This window comes from Enhydra lutris, unplaced genomic scaffold (assembly GCF_002288905.1).
Source record: "Enhydra lutris kenyoni isolate GAN:26980312 unplaced genomic scaffold, ASM228890v2 scaffoldscaffold13, whole genome shotgun sequence".
NCBI lineage: Eukaryota > Metazoa > Chordata > Mammalia > Carnivora > Mustelidae > Enhydra > Enhydra lutris.
This window is the reverse complement of record NW_019154097.1, coordinates 3,813,018-3,835,533: the sequence shown is the minus strand read 5'-3', so window position 1 is coordinate 3,835,533 and position 22,516 is coordinate 3,813,018. Positions and strand designations below refer to the sequence as shown.

The following is a 22,516-nucleotide window of genomic DNA, read 5'->3' as shown; positions in this document are numbered from 1 at the left end:
TCCTCCATCTTCCCAAACACATTAAAATCCACCAGAAAACCTTCACCAGGTATAAGGGATTATGGTTCTAAATGACATCTGAGGAGGGGCCACTGCTAATGATTCACATGTGCCTTTTCTGTGGCTTGAATCCTCACATTTTGTATTCTTCTCCATAGTGAGCACCATGTGTATTCTCTCCTGGGAGTAATCCACATATATACACTCTTCTTTCATATGTTCCCCTCTCACATGGTAATTCCATGTGTACTCTTTCTATATGTTAACCTTCTCCTGTGTCCAGATATGATTAGAAAGACTCATAAGTGCTTTATGGTATTAGAACACAAAGACTTCCTTTAAAAAGGCCGAGCTGATAATGTTGGCAGCTCATTTCTTGGGGGGGAGGGGGGTGCCTTTTTTTTTTCTTTTTCTAAGAAGAAAGGTTTTTCTTAAATATTCCATCCACTCATCTACCCATTTATCTACCTCCCTTTGTTTGTCTCAAAGCCATGGTGTATGTACATCTGAGTCCCATATTTACATCCTGGAAACTGAGTGCTCATAAATTGATCATGAATGGAGTATAGCAGTTTGGGGTCTGACTGTGACTCTCAGGAGACATACCAGTGTAAATCACCAAGCCATAGCACCAATCTGTATTCCTGATGATGCAGCCTCGGAGTAGCAGCTTGTCATGGTCCAGGGTGTAGTTTTTTCCCTTAAAAGTCAGTATTCCTGTGAATTTGTCCAACTTGTTATTGGGAGACTCACACCTCACTTTTCCTGAAGAAAAATGAAGGAGTAAGAGTCCAGGCTCTGTAATCTTAGGCCTTTCCTAACAGCAGGCTTAATAGAAAAGAGGAAAGAATACCTCTCTTTCAAAATACATACACATCTTTTTCCTATCCTCTCTCAGCTGCTGCCCACTTCTCACTAACTTCCTTTAGAAAGGCAGACAAAGATTTCTGGGCACCAAAGATGAGTAATTCTGTATGTGACATGGGTCATCCAGAGAGAGAAAAACCCACGTGAGAACTTATCACCATCAGTACTGACAGATCATATGATCTCTGAATCTGAGGAAATTAAGAACTACTTAAAGCAAATCTAGTATTTTTCTCAAAGTGGAAATAATTTGGTTTTTTTCCTGATTACTGAAGTAATATATGTTTTTTGTAAATACATATACAATACTAAGGAGGAGAAAGGAGAAAGTAAAATTGCCTGGAGATAAGTGCTATTATTCTTTTGAAGTACTTCCTTCCAAGTTTTCTATAGATGTACTTGTAAACATATATGCTTCCAAAAACAAGCTTATGTTATTTATTTATTTAAGATTTTATTTTTTTACTTGACAGACAGAGATCACAAGTAGGCAGAGAGGCAGGCAGAGAGAGAGACAGAGGAGGAAGCAGTCTCCCTGCTGAGCAGAGAGCCCCGATGTGATGCCATGCGATGCGGGGCTCAATCCCAGGACCCTGAGATCATGACCTGGGCTGAAGGCAGAGGCTTCAACCCACTGAGCCACCCAGGCGCCCCAACAAGCTTATGTTATATACACTATGCAGAGTTGACTCTTTAATAGTTTTTTTTTTTCACTTAATGATATGTTCTGAATATTTTTTTCCATGTAAAAAATATCAACTTGCATATTGTTCTTAGTAAGTTATGAAGTTAGTTAAGTTACTGTACTTTATTTAACCAGTCCTCTACTGATAAACATGTTGGGGGGGCAAACCTACTTCCTAACTCACCATCAAAAGCAGACAGCAGCCCCAGGTTATCTTCCAAGTTACTGGTAACTGAGATGGACTGCTTCACTTTCAGGTTGGTTTCACTAAAGCAAATGGCACAGAGTCACCAGAGCACAGGACACATGCACAACAGCAGCAGGGGTCCAGTTTCTCCCACTTGGTCATGGGATTTTAGAATACAGATACTGCTAGTAAAGCTTGGGCTACAGGTTTGAGCTGTGAGAGTCACATCTACTGTTCTCTCTCAAGGTCAGTATTGAGGTAGATGGCTCCACAAGGAAGCCAAGAGTTAGCCCACTCAGTCCCCTCTCCCTGCTCTCATTCCCTGCAACACACCACCTCTACTTCAACCAATCCATGAAATCTTGCTGGTCAGGTGCTCTTGATCAAACTGAAGAGACATCACAAAACAACCTGAAGGTGGCACCTGCTCCCTTCAAGAATAAGGAGCAGGTCTTGGTAAGACTGCTGCACACTTCCAAGTAAACATACTCCTCATATCATAAATAGTTATAGGACACACGAAGGAATCCCAGTTAACCACTTGTTGATACAGGAATGCATACAGACAGAAACAAAAATGGAAGCCACATTTCAAAAAGCTTGTGAGCACCAAGAGGAATAGTTGTAAGAATGCAATCGATAGAAAACCCTATAGGACAAGCTCTCTGAAGATGGCCTCTATCTTCCTAAGACCTTAGCTTTTGCATGTTAATTAATCTCTACCTTAAATCCTTTATAGAACACGGTATTTTATCAGTAAATAATTGCTCCCATGCTCATCCTCCCCACCCCCTTAACTCCCACTGGAAACTATGGAACTCTTAAAAAAAATTTCTGAAATTTTACAGTTCTATTCACCTCTTTCCTATCACTCAGCATTACTGAATATAGCCAGAGTGTCTCCAGTTTAGAGATGGAGAATATAGAGTTTATTTGTTCAGATTCTGCACCCAGTGGATGCTTGATTATTGCTGTTAGGAGCTCAGTCTTAGACTTGAGGTCCCAAGGGCCTGGCCTTCTCTTTTCGCTTATCTGGATATTTCTAGCATCTTTGGCATTTCCATCTGAGAATAAAATTCATTCTCTGCATCATGCTCTCCCTCAGTGAGATATTAAGGTGGCTCAATTGTCTTAAATGACTATCAGGAAGGGACACTTACCCATCCAGTTCTGCTGTTTCTATATATGTCAGACCATAGGGCTCACTGCTAGAGAGTAATAGCACATCAGCCTGTGGTCAGAAAAGTCAGAGAAGGTAAGGAAAGCAGGAAGGCAGACTTTTAATATTACAGTGTGACAAAAGCAATTACCTCATGAACAGGTATTCATCCTAAAAATTTTATAGATACTTGGTTTTTTCTCTTTGTCTAGGACCCTCTGCTGCTACCACATACAGCACCCCCCCGCCGCCACCCCCCAAACAAGTCATTCTTTATCTATAGCTATGGTGAGAGACAGACAAAATCAAGCTTCTTACCACAGGAGCTGTTAATCTCTGTGCAAAGTGAGGCAGAGAGAGGTCACCAAAAGCAGTGGCCACAGCAGTGCTAAAAGTGTTCCTTTGTACTCACTCAAGTCAAAAAAGAAAAAGCCACAGCCTAAAGAGGTACTCACCGTGACAGGCTGATTATTTTTTAGTTTTATTATATCTCCCACTTGAATATTCATCCATTTGTCTTCCTTTATCCTGTAAGAAAATGAGCCCTGAATGCCTGCTCTGAGAATTTCTCCACAGCCCTTCTTTGACAATCAAGAAAAGAAATAAAAAAGAGAAAGAAAAAGGCTGAGATGGAGTAAAGACTTACAGGAGAACCAAACTGGTTTGTGATGAATCCTTGCAATAATCAAGAATGGGGCCCATTTCTCTTGACTTCAGGTCATAACGATTTTCTAAAACTCTATAAAAGCACTTGTAGTCATATGCACACATAATTATTCTTTCACTAAAAGGAATATGCATACTGTAAATATGCATATATGCATATGGTAAAAAATAGTTCAACTAATACAGAAGTATATAAAAGGAAAAATTCTCCTCTCTCCCCTGATTTAAGTTCTGCTTTTCAAGGTAGCAACTGTAATTTTTTGTATTCCTTTCTAGAAAATATCAATCCAGTAATACAACACATACATTTAAAAGTTACACACTAGATACATAATTTGCTACACTTTGCATTTTTTATGTCTTGCAGAGCACTTATAGAAGATGTGCCTCACTATTTTTTTTGGCTCACTATTTTTGATAAAAATGTATTCTATCATACAGCTGTACCAATTTTATTTACTTATGTTAAAACTGGATTGTTTTATTTTTTATTTTTTTTAAAGATTTTATTTATTTATTTAACACACAGAGAGAGGAATCACAAGTAGGCAAGAGAGGCAGGCAGAGAGAGAGTGGGAAGCAGGCTCTCTGCTGAGCAGAGAGCCCGACGCAGGACTCCATCCCAGGACGCTGAGATCATGACCTGAGCCAAAGGCAGAGGCTTAACCCACTGAGCCACCCAGGAGCCCTATTTTAAAAAAAAATTTTTTAAAGATTTTATTTATTTATTTGACAGAGAGAGACAGCAGGAGAGGGAACACAAGCAGGGGAAGTGGGAGAGGGAGAAGCAGGCCTCCCACTGAGCAGGGAGCCTGATGTGGACCCTGGGATCACGACCTGAGCTGAAGGCAGCTGCTTAACAACTGAGCCACCCAGGCACCCCTGGATTACTTTTTTAAAAAAATTCAAGTTAGTTAACATATAGTGTATTATTAGTTTCAGGGTAGAGTTTAGTGATTCATCAGTTGCATATAATGCTCAGGGCTCATTATATCAACTTTCCTTAAAATTGGATTACTTTTGACCCCTCAAATCCTCATTTCCTACAAAAGGCAGATGGCAGTAGGAGCAGATTCTACAGTAGTAACTGGCTCTCTCCCTTTCCTTTTTTTGTATCTCAATTTCCCTAAATGCACAGAGGCCCTAAATCTTTCTGAGAAAGAACTAGGCAAGATAGACACAGTGCCGTGAGCATTTTGGAAATACGAGCTACCTCTTTGCAACAATTCTGTTATGCTAAGCACCCAAAGATGTGGCAAAGAGAAGGCATACCTGGATGCCATTGCTTGTTTTACCTTCAAATGAAGCCTTGTTATCTGTAGGCATGACATACATCACAACTTTGCCAGACACACAAAGGCATGGGTTTTCTCAGAATGCCTTTTCTGGGAAGATAACTTCTTTAAGAAGGGCCAAATTTCTTTTATCCAAAAAAAAAAAAAAATCTTTTATATAAATTCACTCTTTCTTTTAGACAATTTTCTTCCAATTCCTGGGTTATATTTCTTTAAATCTTTTTACAAATTCAATTTTCTCTGCCTGTTATTATTTTTAACAATATTATTTATTTATTTTTGTGGGGGAAGGGCAGAGGGAGAGGGAGAGAAAGTCTTACGCACTCTCACAACCCTGAGACTGTGAACAGAGCCAAAACCAAGAGCTGGAGGCCCAACCAACTTTGCCACCCCTCTCTGCATGTTACAACACAAATGTAAGACTTTGTTGTAAAACCACTATTTATACATCCTCCTTCCCTTGGTTTCAAGTGTCATCTTTACGCAGATAAAATCCAATACCTTTACTTATTTTGTTACTAATTTTCGAATCTGCTTTATAGTTTTGTAAGGGAGTAGCTACAAGACTTGCAGAAAAACATCTGAATAACTGTTTTGCTTTGTTTTGATGCCACATTCACTTTTGGTAGTTCTCTGGCATTCTGTCTGCCATGATTTTCACCAGTAAAATGTGGCAAGAAGGGCTACACCATTTGGGCTTCTCCAAAAGATTTAACAGCTTATATTTTATTACATAGGAGCTTCAAACTATTACCAATTTTTTTCCTGGACATTATAACAATCATGTGTCCCAAATTTAGGATAAGGAAAAATACTGCCTTCCAGTTTAAAATATTAAATCCTGTTACGCCATAAGAATACTTTCCGGGCATTGCATTCTAACTTTTGGTTTAGAAAACACAACCCGAGAGCTAGAGAAGGCAGGGGTTTGACTCCAGAGGAGACCATTCACATTACAGTCTCTTTTTTTTGTGAATAGTACCTCCTGAAGTTCTGTGACATAATGGTACCTTTTCTACTACCAACATTTAGAAATGCTAGATATGCTAAGGCAAACATTCTTTCAAAAGTAAGGCTACGCTTACCACAAAGTAAGGAACCAGGAGAAACAAAACAAGGATCTCAAATCCAAAACAGTCAGCATGTTCTGAAGCTGTTCTTGCTCTGAGTGAAGGAAGGAATTGCCAATCTTAATAATTAGTGACTTGAATTTTAATTTAGCCCACTGAGGGACAGGACATGAAGCCTTAGGATCTTGAGAGGCAATGAGTTGGAACTAAGAACCCCTCATAAAGCCAGGACTCTGAAAGGGCAACACCTTTAGGGAAAGGGTAGTCTAAAAAAAATTCAAACCACTGGCAAGAAAGTTTGTCTGTCTTACTCTGGAGGATTGAGCGTCAGACAGTAGAGAACTCCCCCTTAAGAATGTATAGACTAATGAGGTATGGGATTCAAATTTATAACTCCTCAAATTGGTCTCAGTAGGTGATATCCTTGAGTTATGTGGCAGAAGCAAACACACAACCCTCAAAAGGGATACAACCTCAACTCAGAAGATTTAGAATTCTTATAAAGAAAATTCCACTAATGATGTACTTGTAACCAAAATTATTGAGAAATGAAAATGGCAGAAATCACAACTTGCAAAACAGACAAATTTTTCAATAGCAGTTCTATTCAAAACTATGTATTCTAGAAAAAGAAAGCCACTTTCTGGAATACAGACTGAACAATCAGCTTCACTGAGTGTTCAATTAAACACTGGCTTATAAAAACTAACCAGGGCCCTACTTGTGACCTCCCACCCTAAAACCACTCTATGACAGATTCTTTTTAGTCTTACTTTTAGTCTTTTTTTTTTTTTTTTTAAGATTCTATTTATTTATTTGACACAGAGAGAGACAGGAAGAGACAGAACACAAGCAGGGGAAGTGGGAGAGAGAGAGAAGCAGGCTTCCTGCTGAGCAGGGAGCCCAATGCAGGGTTGGATCCCAGGACCTGGGGGATCACGACCTGAGCGGAAGGCATACTCTTAATGACTGAGCCACCCAGGTGCCCCTCCAATAGTCTTTCAAAACCCAAGTGCCCAAACTACTTGAGGAGTTCATTTGACTAGATCCATTTGGTCAGTAATTCCCTAGCCCTGAAAATTTCTAAGACACTGAGTTTTGTCTTTTCTTTTCTTTTCTTTTTCTTTTTATTTCCTTTCTTCCTTTCTTTTAAATTTTCTTTTTAATCACAACTGACTTTTCTGGTGGTGTCTTATGAGAGGCTTCAACAGACCAAAACACTTGAGGAAATAATCCACCAGGAATAAGAATGAGCTGTAACAATAAATAACAGGATTAGATACCCAAGAACTTCACGTAGAAGAATTATGTGATTAAAACTACAGCTCCTGGGGGTTCTGTAAGGCCACTGTGAACAAAGACTGGACTTCAATTTTGAAATTCTTCATGTTCGTGCTTATTTACAATCATGTTACTGCACACACTGGTCATTTTTTCCTGTTTTACAATCTCTATTTGTTGAATTCTTCCCATTCCTTAAGGCCTAGCACAGACATTAGCTCTTCCAGAAAGTCTTCCTTGATTCCTTTAACCAGTTATGATTTCTCATTTTTATTAATTCTTATAATAATTTTTGTATCTTTTATGATAGTTTCCATATTTTGTTTTATGTAGGAATTATGTCTGCCTCTGTATATTCCTGACAAAGTAAATTGCTTAAATTTTGTAGGACATCATCAAATATAAACACAGACTCATTGACAACACTTTAGACAGTTATCACCAAACACCACAGCAATAGGGTCAACACCAATACTTTCTTTATTTTTATTATTTTTTTTTTAGCCAATACTTTCTTTAGATTGTTAATGAAGATATGACCTGATCAAAGGTTATATAGTATAATGGCCAATAAGCCATGCCAGAATCTAATTATGTTCTAAAGACACATATCTTCATGCTGACAACTACATTAATAATAATCACTTGTATGTCGTAAATTGCTAAATACCTTAATATATATTATTTCATTTTCATTTTTGCAACATCCTCCAAGGTACAGAATATTATCTTCCTTTATAGATAAGAAATATGAGGCTCAGAGAGATCTGAGGTCACACAGCAAATTCAGTGTACGCTAGATCTAGAAACAAATTCTTATGTTCAACCTTAGGTTCTTTTCACTGTTCTGAATTACCTTTCCAAAGTACCCAACACCATCAAGCTTTAGCAAAGACAACCCTTTCCCAGAACTGAGCTACCTAAACTGGTTTCCCTATGACTTACCTGCCATTCATCACCACCAGAACAGAACGGTTGTTGACGTGATTGTCATTTTGGTGCCTTTTCTAAAATTACACAAGAAAATGTTCAGGAAATAGGCATAGAGCAAACTGCATGTAGAAGGTTAGTATTCTGAAATACTACCCAAGGTAGTACTCCTTATTTATAATTTTCCTTTACCTCCTAAGCCTTTCTATCATTAAAACCAGGGTAAGAGGTTGATTGTCTCAAAGAAGCTGCGAAAAAAGGTCAGAAAAAGAAGAGAAAAGAAAGAGACAAAATCTTGGCTTTAAATATCAAAAGCCAAAGCCTGGGGGAATGAGAACAAACATCTTAGTTAAAGCCACAGAGGAGAGAATGAAAACTGATGGACAGGACCAGAGTCCCTGTGAACACCTTGGTAGGAGCAGGGAAAAGTTAAGAATTCTCAAGCATACCTCCACTACAGTCAACACACAGAAGCTTCTACAGGAGATGCACTAAGGAAAGAGAAACAGAGGTCTTCTATTCAAAAACCAAATAGAAGTGTATGTCCTGATGCTCCCATGAATCTTCTACTTCCAGGTGAGATTACTCCCTGGGAAAAAGGCAGGACTATGAAGAGGACAGGGAGAATCTTGAATTTGTCAGCATGCTTATGCTAAAAAAAGTAAATTCTAACCCAGAAGTAACTGGGTTACCTTGAATTGGCAAGTTTAGTTTTCAGCTCTCATTAAAAAGGTTTGGAATGGTGGGGTGGTAGTTGTGAGATATACTGAGTTTAGCTGTAGAGAAATAAAGTCACATTTTGTACATCTGAATTTTGACTAAAATTTCACTACATGGCTAATTATGGATTTAAAAGAGTTGCAGAGTTAAAAAGCTAGCGTAACATCAAGCTCACAAACTTTGGTCTAAAAATCTATCCTGGCAAAATCAGAAGGACTCTCTTAGGGAAGCTGGAGGCAGGTCAAGAGGTCTGACTTCCCAAATCCCACTAGCAGGCTTGGTACTGGGGCTTCACTCTCACCGTTCTATGCCAGGCCTGCTGTAAGGAGCAAAGAGGATGCCAAGCAGCTCACTGTGAGCCAGTTTCTCCCTCCAAGACCAGGAAAGAAACTGGCCTCTGTTTATGTCCTAAGGAGTTCTAAACCCAGAGGGTTCCTAGCTGTATATACCTTACAGAAGTGAAAATTGGAATGGGAAGTAGGGAGAGCTAGAGAGGAGAAGGGGAATGTGGAAATGGGAGGAGAAAACTAAGAACAGATCAAAGAGGGAGGAGGGGACAGAAGGAGGAAGGGAACAGGAATTAAAAAAGGGAGAAGGAAGAAGATGAGCACAAACTTGAAGAAAGCCAAGTGAGGGAAGAGGTGGGTTATTAAAAAGGAGCTGGAAGAAAGCCTGAAAGGGGGCTAAATGGTGGCAGAGGAAGACAGAGAGAGGTCTTGCACTGCTACTTTCTGGCCATGCATAGACCACCAATCTTGAGGCTAAGGGAATTACATTTTCCTCTGGGATGGATAAGGAAGCAAGGAAAGGAAACATCTCTTTCCATTCAGTGCTTCTTCCTTGCACTAGGTAATTCTGGGAAGCCTTTTTTGCCCCCCAACCCAACTAGGTACAGTGAAGGACTAGGAGCCCAAAAAGCCACTTCACCACATCATCGATGGCATCCTTCACTGCTGTTATGGATAGCACCACCATCAGGGGTATCACAGTCGTGTACCATGCCAAGGGGGAGATCTGGGGAATCAACTGTGAGAGGAAAAAGGAAGAAACTTGGCTCAGAAAGCTTAAAGGACAATATATTTCCTACCAGCACCACCCACCCCCAAACTCTTTCACTTCCACAGGTTCATAAAAAATTCAACTATCCTAGTTGCTTTCCACTGTTTTGGAAATATAAGTATTATAAGTAAATATATAATACAGATATAAATATTTTGTAAACATCACCAAGAAAAAAAAAAGAGGAAAAAAAATCACCAAGAAAGGACAAAAGAATAGGAGACAGTAAGTTGCCAGCTATCTGTCCCAAATCCACTACAATAGTCTTTTTTTTTTTTTCTCCATTACAATAGTCTTGATGGGCTATTTCTCCTCTGATGATGAAGGTTCTGGTGAGAGGTAAGGGGAACTGGGAGAGAAGAGCGGACATTGGAAAACCACATCCCCTCCTTTATCCCTCAACATAAGGGGAAAAGAGACAATCCGTTCCTCTCTCCCAATTTGGTCCAGAACTGCCCTGCTTCCTCGCCCTGTGGTGATACTCGTATGTTCTAAACCATTCTTTTCCTCAGAATTCCTGAATGTTAACTTTCTGTCAGGAAGACTGGGAATGAATGAGAAATGGAGTTGTAGTTGTGGTCGGGGTGAAGAGTATGTGACCTCCTGTGGTCAAGCTGAACTGTGGCCATGCAGGCACATCCTTCCTTGGGATTCAGTGACCTTGTGTCCTTGCTTTTGTAGAGACTTATTTCATCCCACCTAATCCTGACCACAAGTACTCTATAGGATTGCCCAGACACTTTAGGCCATCCATTTGCCTGTTATTTAAAGAGACATTTCTCAGTTTAGGGAGAAGAACTGATTATGTAACCAGATCCCAGAGATAGTGATAAAATGCTCTGTGGAAAAGATCCCAAAAGTTAATACCTGTAGGAATAGCAAAATGAGGAAATATGCATTTGCAAGTCTCTGGAATTGTTCAAACAGGTTCAGGGGCAAGAAGTTAAAGACACTGTATCTTGAGGTCTTGATGGTATTGTTCTGTGAGTAAAAGAAAACAAGCACAATTAGAGGAACAAAAGCCCCCACCTCCCAGTTTTAACAAAAAGCACCAAGACCACTCCTTGAAACAGAAAAAGTCTTAGTTCTTCTACCATGGGGTGAGGGGGAGGGAGGGAAGAAGTGTTTGTCTCACACTTTTCTTGGAGACCTAGAGAATGCAAGAAGGTAAGTCTGATCAATATGGGACTTTTTTGAGGCATGGAATTCTTTGTTTATTGATGTTATTAATAATAATGATGGGGCGCCTGGGTGGCTCAGTGGGTTAAGCCTCTGCCTTCGGCTCAGGTCATGATCCCAGGGTCCTGGGATGGAGCCCCACATCAGGCTCTCTGCTCAGCAGGGAGCCTGCTTCCCCCTCCCCCTCTGCCTGCCTCTCTGCCTACTTGTGATCTCTGTCAAATAAATAAATAAAATCTTTAAAAAAAAAAAGAAAAAATGATAATAAAATCAACAATAAAAGCTTACATTTATTGAATACTTACTACATGCAAGGCACTGTTCTAAGCATTTTATATGTAGCAGCTTATTTATTCCTCACAATAACCCTATGAGGAGAGGACTGTATGATCACTTTTTGAGGATGAGGAAATTGAGGCACTGAGGTTATTTGCCAAAGATCACACAATCAGTTGCAGAGATGGTACTGTGCTGTCCCCTGAGCCCCAGTTCACTTGTATAGCTATCCAAATGCCTTCTTTTCATAGATTCAGAGATCCTTCAGTGTCATCTTACCTCACCCACTAGTCCTTCTCAGCCCTAAATAGTAGGCAAGTCTGCCATTTATATTAGCTCTACTCCAGAGCTCTCAAATGAAGTTTTTCTAAGCCTGGCAAATTCAGTTTGGTGTACCTTTATGTACTGTTTTCAATGCTGAAGGATATCAGGTGCCAAAAGCAAATTACTCTTTCAAGTTGAGCCCACTGAAGATTCCCATACTGATCCCTGTCAGCATTGGGAAGTCACTTGCCTTTTAACTGTCTTGACAGCCTGAATAGTTTTGGTTTACATGTGAGTTAGGATTTTGCTGAGTGAAAATGGGAACTTGCTACCTCTTCAATTCTGACTTCAAGATGACAGGATCATCTTATTTTCTACCTTTGGGTCTTCGATCATTTGACTTAAGACGTCAGAGCTTGAATGTAAGAGCTCAAGAAAAGCAAAAGAATAACAATTTTAACCAAACAATTTCCTAAAGACAGGCTTCTCCCCTACCTCCTCCATCTAGAAGGCCAAAACAAGAGAAAAAATCCACATGCAGTCCTGGAGTATAAATATTGCTCAAGTATGAAAAATCTTGCTGGACTCTGCCTTGGGAAAGCATCAGAGACCTTCTCTTGGAAAACCATTCAGTCCTAAGTCTAAAACTTGCCCAGGAAGACTAGATAGGCTCTTCGGTCAAGACATGTCTTTCTATTTTCCTAAGGAAGAGAAGGTAGTCATAGACCTTAGGAGTTTAGAGATCCAAGTTACAACTAAGATTTCCTTGGTGTTTTCTCTATGATTTTCTAGTTTGTAATCAATCAAACACTATAGATTTCTCAAGGCTTCTTCTGTTCATAGCCCTATTCTGGGCTATACTAGTAGAGGCTGAAAAAAATTAAACAATATCTATCCCAGAGAAGCTCATAGGTCTGTCTTGAATGAAGTTCTAACTAAATGATTTCTATTAGCCATTCTAACTCTGAGAAAATGTTCTTCTAACATAGAAATAGCTTTCTTTGATCATGAGATACTCTAAATTTTTCAGTGTCTAAGTACAGAAGGTTCTGAAACTTGGAACCAAAGACCTTTTCTGATCTTCAGCCTTACTGAAGTAGCAAGCCTTCACTACTGATTTTCCATTTGATTTTATAACTAATTATCGTATTTCAGGTTTCTACCCACTTAGTAGCATTTGTTTAGTAAACAAAGACAAAAGCCTTGCAGATTCTATATCAAGACAGAAATATCAGTATTTCTTTACTAACTTGGCAACCAGAGTGTTCTGTTCTATGTCAAACCAGAAGGAATATCTAAAGAATGTAGAACATCTGTTTAACTATGAATTTCTTCAGTGTTCAGTTCTTTTTTGGCAGAGGTGACAAAATTTAAGCATGATAGAGGTGGTGGATTTTGGTTTGGGCTGTTTATTTAGGTAGTAAAACCTGACTGTTGGCTAAATGAGGGAATAGAGGAGAACATAAGGCCAAGGCCACAATGGGAATCAGAAGTTAGAGGCTGAGAAGAAGAAAAGGAATACGACTGGAAAAGAGTAGAGAACAGGAGAAAAATCAGTAATTGGCCATGGATATGAAATGGTTGTTAAATACATAAGAAAAGGTAAATTCAGTAAATTTATCAAATGCCATTTTATGTGCCAAATATTGTGATGCAAACTGTGGATACAGAGATGAATGAAACTTGTACTCTTTCCTCAAGAAGCAATAGTTTCTTGCAGAAAGAGAGACAGTATTATTCACAACTATGTCTAACTCCCACAAGCACCATGTAAAGTGAATTAGGCCCTTTTCACAGATGAGGAAACTCAAGAACAGAAAGGTTAAAAAACATAACTAAAGATGCAAAGTTAGTAAGGAGTAGAGCTGTGCTCAAACTCAGGTCTGTCTGATGTCAAAATCTAGTTTTATTGCATTATAATGTCTCTCATAAATGTCTAGAAGATAGAAAGGGGGAAAGAAAATCTGCTCCCATGGCCATACCCTGAACACTGTTATTATCTAGAACCTCTCTAACTCAGAAATCATAAACTAATGTCCTACAGAGACTACAAATATGTATGGCTATATATGTATTTATATACCTACAGCTATAGATAGATAGATAGATAGATAGATAGATAGATAGATAGATAAATAGATAGATATAGCTGTACATGCACAAAATAACATGTATAAAAACATTGCTTGTAACTGTAAATGACTAGAAACAACCCAAATGCCAATTTTGAGAAACTGGTTACATAAACTATGCTAAATCTACATAAGAAATACTATGCAGGTGAAAAAAGAAAAGAAGGAAAAAGTTATTATGAAAACATCTCCAGGATATCTGTAAAGCTTCTGAACAGTTTAAGAAAGCGGCTTTGCTTTATTTACACAAAGAAGCACTGATGAATATACAAGAAAGTAAAATGAATAGTTCTCTACAGGGAGCAGTGGTGGGCAAGGATAAGTGCTGGAATATGAATTTGAAATATATATCTCTTTATGAGTTATTAATAAGTAAGTGAAAAATGAGCAACCTAATAGAAAATGGGCAAAGAGGTAGTTTCCATAAAAAGAAATACAAAAGGTTAATTAGCATGAAAAGATTACTGAACTCACTTGAAATTAAGAAAGGATAGATAACAAAACATCATTTTTCATTCAAGAGCCCAGCAAAGATGAAAAAGATTGATAATACCTAGTCTGGCAGCAATATGGAAAAATGAGCAGTCTCTACTGTAAGTGGAAATATAAGTAGATATAATCTTTTTAGAGGGAAGTCTGGCAATATGCATCACAATTTTTAATGTGTTTTTCCTTTGACCCAGCCAATTCACTTCTAGGAAATTTTCATAAGATATATTCACACAAGGGGTGCCTGGGTAGCTCAGTTGGTTAAGCGTCCAACTCTTGGTCTCTGCTCAGGTCATGATCTCAGGGTCCTGAGATAGAACCCTGCCTTGGGCTCCCCACTCAGCAGGGAGTCTGCTTCCCCTCCTCTCTCCTTCTGCCCCCTCCTCCTGCTCTTGCACTTTCTCTCTCTCTCTAAAACAAAAATGTCTTTTAAAAAAAGATATATTCACACAAATGTGACAAAGTTTATGATTAATGGTGTTCATTCAGAACCCTTTATCATACAAAACACTGGGGACTATTTTTTTAGAGGGGACACCTGGATATGAATGGAGGCATTTTATTTTTTTTAAGGTTTACTTATTTATTTTAGAGAGAGAGAGAGTGTGTGTACATGAGCCAGGGGAGGGGCAGAGAATGAGGGAGAGAGAAAATCTCAAGAAGACTCTGCCCTGATGTGGAGATCAGTCTCACCACCCCAAGATCATGACCTGAGCCAAAACCAAAAGTCAGACACTTAACTGACTGAGCCGCCCAGGCACCCCTGAATGGACACATTTTAAATGTTCATCAATAGGAGACTGGTAAAATAAATTAAGGTATATTGAAAACAGTGAAAAACCATTCCACTGTTAGATCTGTGTATTATTACAGATCTCCAAGTGGAAAAAAAGATTGTTGAACTACGACTTCATTTGTGCAAGAAAAAAACTACAGTATTTCTTTTCTAGAAGTTATATATGAAACCCAAAATCTGAGATATATTCTTTCCTGAGCCTAGGTCACCAGAATTAATTTTGGTTTCTGAGCCCTCACTACACCAGCCCTCATTGTATAGGAGCTTGAAAGAAAGTAGAACCTATGTTGTAGGATCTACATCTGTAATGAATTCCTGCCCTACTCACAAAGGGGAATATTAGAGGAGAAAACTAACCCCCTGAAGTAACTAGAGGCCTGATACTCACGGGATATCCAAAGGTAGAGTTGAGTTCTCTGCTATTAGCTTGCAGATATCTCACTTGTTCTGAAAAAGAGGAAAGAAATGATGAGAAGGATAATCCTCTAATGATCAGCCTGGGATGCTGGCTGCTAGTGAAGACTTCACTAGATCTTCACACTTTCTCGCTGAGGAGGATTATGTCTACAAATGGGGCTTTTGTCTCTATTAGAAGAATCAAGATGGAATAAAAATGGAAATCCTCAAGTGTTAAAGCGTTCTGGAGGCAAAAGGACCAGAAACTTTCGAGGTGTTTTGTACCGTGAATGTCTCTCAGTAATAATCCTAGGTGATGTCTCCACAGACAACAGGATGGCTGTACCAACATCACTGCTAAACACAGAAACCCAGCCCTCTCCAATTAGTCAATCCCAAGACCTTATTTTAAGGTATTTGAGGTTCTTTCCAAGGCAGCTTTTCCTATACTTACTTAATGAAATTTAAATCAATACATCATTATTAGGCAGCTATTGTACAGAGGCCAGTGTGTTTGATCTTGTGGGGGGATAAAAAGATGAGTAAGACACAGTCCCTGACTTCAAGGACCTGCAGTTTGGTAGTAGTGAGCCTGATAACTATAACACATGACAAAACCATCACATCAAAACGCATGTTTTATGAACTATTACAAACAGTGAGCCCAAGGCACCTGGGTGGCTCATCGGTTAAGCAATTGCTTTTAGCTCAGGTCATAATCTCAGGATACTGGGATTGACTCCCACATTGGGCTCCCCCTGCTCTGTGGGGAGCCTGCTTCTCCTCTCCCACTGCCTGGCACTCACCCTGCTTGTGCTCTCTCTGTCAAATAAATATAATCTTAAAAAAAATAGTGACCCCATTATTGTGTTATGAAAAATTTTTTGTGTGTATTTCTATCTTCTGTTTTTATTTTTTTAAACATTTAAAAATTTAAATTAATTTAATTAACATATAATATATTATTGGTTTCAGAGATACAGGCCTATGCTTCATCAGTTTTATATAATACCCAATGCTCATTACATCACATACCCTCCTTAATGTCCATCACCCAGTTACCCCATCTCTCCACATCCCCTCCCTTCCAGCAACCCTCAGCTTTTATCCTATGATTAAGAGTCTCTTATGGTTTGTCTCCTTCTCTGGTTTAGTATTGCTTTCCTTTTTCCTCTCTTCCCCTATGATCCTCTGTTTTGTTTCTTAAATTCCACATACCAGTGAGATCATATGATAATTGTCTTTCTCTGATTGACTATTTCACTTGACATAATACCCTTTAGTTCCATCCACGCCATTGCAAATGGCAAGATTTCATTTTTTGATGGCTGTGTAATATTCCATTGTATGTATATACCACATCTTATTTATCCACTCATCTGTCAGTGGACATCTGGACTCCTTCCATAATTTAGCTATTGTGGACATTGATGCTATAAACATTGGGGTGCAGGTGTCCCTTCTGGTCACAATATTTATATTCTTTGGATAAATACCTAGTAGTGCAATTGCTAGATGGGAGGTTAGTTTATTTTTAACTTTTGGAGGAACCTCCATACTGTTTTCCAGAGTGGCTGCACCAGCTTGCATTCCTACCAACAGTGTAAGAGGGTTCCCCTTTCTCTGCAACCTCACCAATATCCTTTGCCCTGAGTTGTTAATTTTAGCCATGGTGAGGTTGTATCTCATTGTGGTTTTGATTTGTATTTTCCTGATGATGACTGATGTAGAGCATTTTTTCATGTGTCTATTGGCCATCTGTATGTTTTCTTTCGAGAAATGTCTGTTCATCTCTTCCGCCCATTTCTTAACTGGATTTTTTTTTTTTTTTGGCTATTGAGTTTGATAAGTTCTTTATATAGTTAAGTATTAAGTATATGACAAGTCATTTGCAAATATCTCTCCTATCCTACAAGCTGCCTTTTAGTTTTGTTGACTGTTTTCTTTGCTGTGCAAGTTTTTTTTATCCTGATTAAGTTCTAACAGTTCATTTTTGCTTTTTTTCCCCCTTGCCTTTGGAGAGGTGTCTAACAAGAAGTTACTGTGGCTGAGGTCACAGAGGTTGCTGCCTGTGTTCTCCTCCAGGATTTTGATGGTTCCCTGTCTCACATTTAGGTCTTTCATCCATTTTGAGTCTGTTTTTTTGTATGGTATAAGGAAATGGTCCAGTTTCATTCTGCTACATGTGACTGTCCAATTTTCCCAATACCATTTGTTGAAAAGACTGTCTTTTCTCTATGTGAATATTCTTTCTTGCTTTGTTGAAGAAGACTAGTTGACCATAGAGTTGAGGGTCCATTTCTGGGATCTCCATTATGTTTCATTGATCTATGTGTGTGTGTGTTTGTGACAGTACCACATTGTCTTGATGATTACAGCTTTGTAATAGAGCTTGAAGTCTGGAATTGTGAAGCCTCCAGCTTCGGTTTTCTTTTCAACATTCCTTTGGCTATTTGGGGTCTTTTCCAGTTCTATACAAATTTTAGTTTGTTTGGTCCAGATCTGTGAAAAATGCTGATGTTATTTTGATAGGGATTGCACTGAATGTATAGATTGCTTTGGGTAGCATAAACATTTTAACAATATTTGTTCTTCCTAACCATGAGTTTTTCCATTTCTTTATGTCTTCCTCAATTTCATAAGTATTCTATAGTTTTCAAAGTACAGATCCTTTACCTCTTTGGTTAGGTGTATTCCTAGATATCTTATGGGTTTTGGTGCAATTGCAAATGGGATCGATTCCTTGATTTTTCTTTCTTCTGTCTCATTGTTAGTGTATAGAAATCCAACTGACTTCTGTGCATTGATTCTATATCCTGTGACTTTGCTGAATTCCTGTATCAGTTCTAGCAAATTTTTGGTGGCATTTTTTTTGGGTTTTCTATATAGAGTATCATGTCATCTGTGAAACATGAAAATCTGACCTCTTCTTTGCCAATCTGGATGCCTTTTCTTTTTCTTGTCTGATTGCTGAGGCTATGTCTTCCAATACTTGTGCAACAACAGTGGGGAGAGCTGACATCCCTGACATGTTCCCGACCTTGGGGGAAAAGCTCTCAGTTTTTCCCCACTGAGGGTGACATTTGGTGTGGGTCTTTCATATATGGCTTTTATGATATTAACGTATGTTCCCTCTACTCCTGCACAGTGGAGAGTTTTTATCAAGAAAGTATGATATATTTTGTCAAACGCCTTTTCTGCATCTATTGAGAGGATCATATGGTTCTTGTCCTTTCTTTTATTAATGTGGTATATCACATTGATTGATTGATTTGCAAATGTTGAACTACCCCTGCAACCCAAGAATAAATTCCACTTGGTCATGGTGAATAATCCTTTTAATGTACTGTTGGATCCTATTAGCTAGTATCTTGGTAAGAATTTTTGCATCCATGTCTATCAGGGATATTGGTCTGTAATTCTTTTTAGTGGGATCTTTGCTTGGTTTTGTGATCAAGGTAATGCCAGCCTCATAGGATGAGTTTGGACATTTTCTTTCCATTTTTATTTTCTGGAAGAATTTCAGAAGAATAAGCATTAATTCTTCTTTAAATGTTTGGTAGAATTCCTCTGGGAAGCCTGGGAATCTGGCCCAGAACTCTTGTTAAAGGAAACTAGATTCCCCTCCCCCTCCTCAGGAGCTTTGTACTGTCACTTTGCCATCACTCAATAAACCTTACTTTGCTAAAGACAAAACAAAACAACACAAAACTTTGCTTTGCTGCCACAAAAAAAAAAAAAAGAAAGAAAGAGAGAAAGAAAATAGCTTCCAAAATAAGACAGTAAAACTTACATATATATAAAAATAAAATATAATAAATTAAAAGGAAACAAAAATAAAAAATATAACATACATATAAAAATAATAATTAAAAAGGAATAAAAAAGAATTGAATAAATAAGAAAATAACCCCCAAAATAATACTATAAGACTAAAGAATAAAAATAAAAAGAATACCATACACTGTTTTCCCCAGGAGCTGAAACTTTGCAACCTTCTGTGATCAGTAAACTTGGTATGATCCAGTTGTTTGTGCTGGTCTTCTGGCAGAGGGGTCTGTTGCACTGATTCTCAGATGGACTCGCCCTATTGAAAACGTGCCTCCCTTGCACAGAGGCTGGGCTCAGTGTAAGCAAATCTGGATTCCACTCTGTAGCACTGTTTTGCTCCTGAAGGCTTTCAGCACTGATGGGTGGGGTGAATATGGTGGCACCCCACTCTCTAGCCCCAAGCTGGAAGTTTGCACCCCCCATTCTTCAGTGAGCCTTCATAGAAAAGCAACCAATCACTCTTGTCTCCCTGGTTTCCGTCAGAACTCAGTGTTCACCTGCCCTGTGACTGAGTTGTTTTTATCTCAGGCCTGTGACTAAATTTCAAAACCCCCAATTTTATGGATTCCTGTGGAGTAGACCTCCACTGTTCCTCTTGGGGGAGGGAGGAGGGTCTCACTACCTTCTGCCTTTTGCTGGACCCCTCCCAGGAAAGTGATTGTGCAACCATGTAACAGTTCACAGTTTATGGCAATGTAGAGCAGAAAGACAGCACCTAGACTTACTGTTTTCAGCCTGCTTCCCCACTCCTACATCTGTGAACTCTGCCCCACTCAGGCACGCCCCATTCTTCTTCTGACCCTGGGGTCCTGAGACAATGCTGTCACATTCTGGAATGTTTCACCACCTAAGCACCTTTAAGCCAGGACATCCCCACTGTAGCAGACTTCTAAGAGTTCCAATTCTGCACTCCACTATTTATAATACTTTGCAGTAGCCTCTGTAAGCAGACTCCCTCCTCTATGCCATATCCTCAGCTGTATCACCCCTGATTCAAGTCTCTGCAGTTCCTACCTTCCAAAAGGTAGATGGCTCTTCTACTTGTAGACTTGCAGCATTTCTTTTCTCAGATCTCTGATTGATTTCTCAGGTATTCAGAATGATTTGATAACTAGCTAGCTGTATTTGAGGGATAAGACTTAGGGTCCCCTGCTCCTCGACTATCTTAATTCATCCTTTCCACTTTTGTTTTTTAAAAGATGGGGCAGCGGGAGGCGGGGAAGGTCTCAAGTAGGCTCTACACCTAGCATGGAGCCCAATGTGGGGCTTGATCTCACAACCTGAGATTATTACCTGAGCCGTTATCAAGAGTCAGATGTTTGGGGTGCCTGGGTGGCTCAGTGGGTTAAGCCTCTGCCTTCAGCTCCCGTCATGGTCTCAGGGTCCTGGGATCAAGCCCCGCACTGGGTTCTCTGCTCAGCAGGGAGCCTGCATCCCCCTCTCTCTGCCTGTCTCTCTGCCTACTTGTGATCTCTCTCTCTCTCTCTCTCTCTGTCAAATAAATAAATAAATAAATAAATAAATCTTTTTAAAAAAGAAAAGAAGGGTGCCTGGGTGGCTCAGTGGGTTAAAGCCTCTATCTTCAGCTCAAGTCATGATCCCAGGGTCCTGGGATCGAGCCCCGCATTGGGCTCTCTGCTCAGCGAGGAGCCTGCTTCCCCCACCCCTTACCTGCCTCTGTTACTTGTGATCTCTCTGTCAAATAAATAAATAAAATCTTAAAAAAAAAGAGTCAGATGCTTAACCAATTGGGCTCCCTAGGTGTCACTAAATCATTTTTTTTTAATTAACATATAATGTATTATTTACTTCAGGGGTACAGGTCTGTGAATCATCAGTCTTACACAATTCACAGCACTCACCATAGCACATACCCTATCCAATGTCCATAACCCAGTCACCCTATCCATTCCCCCTTAACCCCCAGCAACCCTTAGTTTGTTTCCTGAGATTAAGAGTCTCTTATGGTTTGTCTCTCTCCCAATCCCATCTTGTTTCATTTAAATCATGTAACTTTTAATACAGGATAGCAAGTCTTTTTTTTTAATTGTGACAAACATGCTATATTAATCTAAGATATCAACAACAGAGGGTACTGATATGGGTATTTGGGAACTGTCTGTACTATTCTGGTACTAATTCTATAAATCTATTTATTTATTTACTTTTTTAAAAATTTCTTTTCAGCGTAATAGTATTCATTGTTTTTGCACCACACCCAGTGCTCCATGCAATACGTGTCCTCCTTAATACCCACCACCTGGCTCCCCCAACCTCTCACACCCCGCCCCTTCAAAACCCTCAGATTGTTTTTCAGAGTCCACAGTCTCTCATGGTTCACCTCCCCTTCCAATTTCCCTCAACTCCCTTCTCCTCTCCATCTCCCCATGTCCTCCATGTTATTTGTTATGCTCCACAAATAAGTGAAACCATATGATAATTGACTCTCTCTGCTTGACTTATTTCACTCAGCATAATCTCTTCCAGTCCCATCCATGTTGCTACAAAAGTTGGGTATTCATCCTTTCTGATGGAAGCAATTTTTTTTTTTTTTTTTAGATTTTATTTATTTATTTGACAGGTCACAAGTAGGCAGAGAGGCAGGCAGAGAGAGAGGGGAGGAAGCAGGCTCCCTGATGAGCAGAGAGCCCGATGCGGGGCTTGATCCCAGGACCCTGGGATCATGACCTGAGCTGAAGGCAGAGGCTTTAACCCACTGAGCCACCCAGGTGCCCCGCAAGTCTTTTTTTTAAAAGTCTTCTTGGCTCTTCTTCTTTCTCTTCTGATAAACTTCAGAATAATTTTGTCCAGTTTCCTCAAGACTGAGAGGCAGAGCTACGTCCCATGGGAGAAACAGTCAGGTCTGGGAAATGATATTACATTTCTCAGGAGCATAAGATCATAGACTTCTAAAAAAGTTTTCATTTTAATTCCAGTTAGTTAACATGCAGTGATATATTAGTTTCAGGCATACAATATGGTGATTAAACAATTGCATACATTATCCAATGTCATCACAACAAGTACACTCCTTAATCCCCATCACAAATTTTACCCATCCCCCTCCACCCACCTCCCCTCTGGTAACCATCAGTTTGTTCTCTACAGTTAAGAGTCTGTTGATTGATTTCTCTCTTTTCCCCTTTGCTTATTTGTTTTGTTTCTTAAATCCCACATATGAGTGAAATCATATGGTATTTGTCTATCTCTAACTTATTTTGCTTAGCATCTCTG

The 22,516-nt window shown here is 39.2% G+C and overlaps 1 protein-coding gene across 1 annotated transcript in view; it reads right to left on the bottom strand.

The window, feature by feature from the left end:
• The window catches only part of LOC111146012 (phospholipid-transporting ATPase FetA-like), an 83,724-nt gene extending 66,602 nt beyond the window's left edge, over nucleotides 1-17,122 (bottom strand). The window contains exons 1-10 of the mRNA XM_022501375.1: nucleotides 17,087-17,122; nucleotides 16,612-16,624; nucleotides 15,444-15,502; nucleotides 10,787-10,900; nucleotides 9,788-9,886; nucleotides 8,156-8,217; nucleotides 3,354-3,426; nucleotides 2,900-2,970; nucleotides 1,737-1,819; nucleotides 607-765 (exon numbers count right to left, since the gene is read on the bottom strand). Of these exons, the coding sequence (XP_022357083.1) occupies nucleotides 607-765; nucleotides 1,737-1,819; nucleotides 2,900-2,970; nucleotides 3,354-3,426; nucleotides 8,156-8,217; nucleotides 9,788-9,886; nucleotides 10,787-10,900; nucleotides 15,444-15,502; nucleotides 16,612-16,624; nucleotides 17,087-17,122 (769 nt within the window). The remainder of the gene's footprint in view (nucleotides 1-606; nucleotides 766-1,736; nucleotides 1,820-2,899; nucleotides 2,971-3,353; nucleotides 3,427-8,155; nucleotides 8,218-9,787; nucleotides 9,887-10,786; nucleotides 10,901-15,443; nucleotides 15,503-16,611; nucleotides 16,625-17,086) is intronic.
• Nucleotides 17,123-22,516: the final 5,394 nt, after the last annotated feature.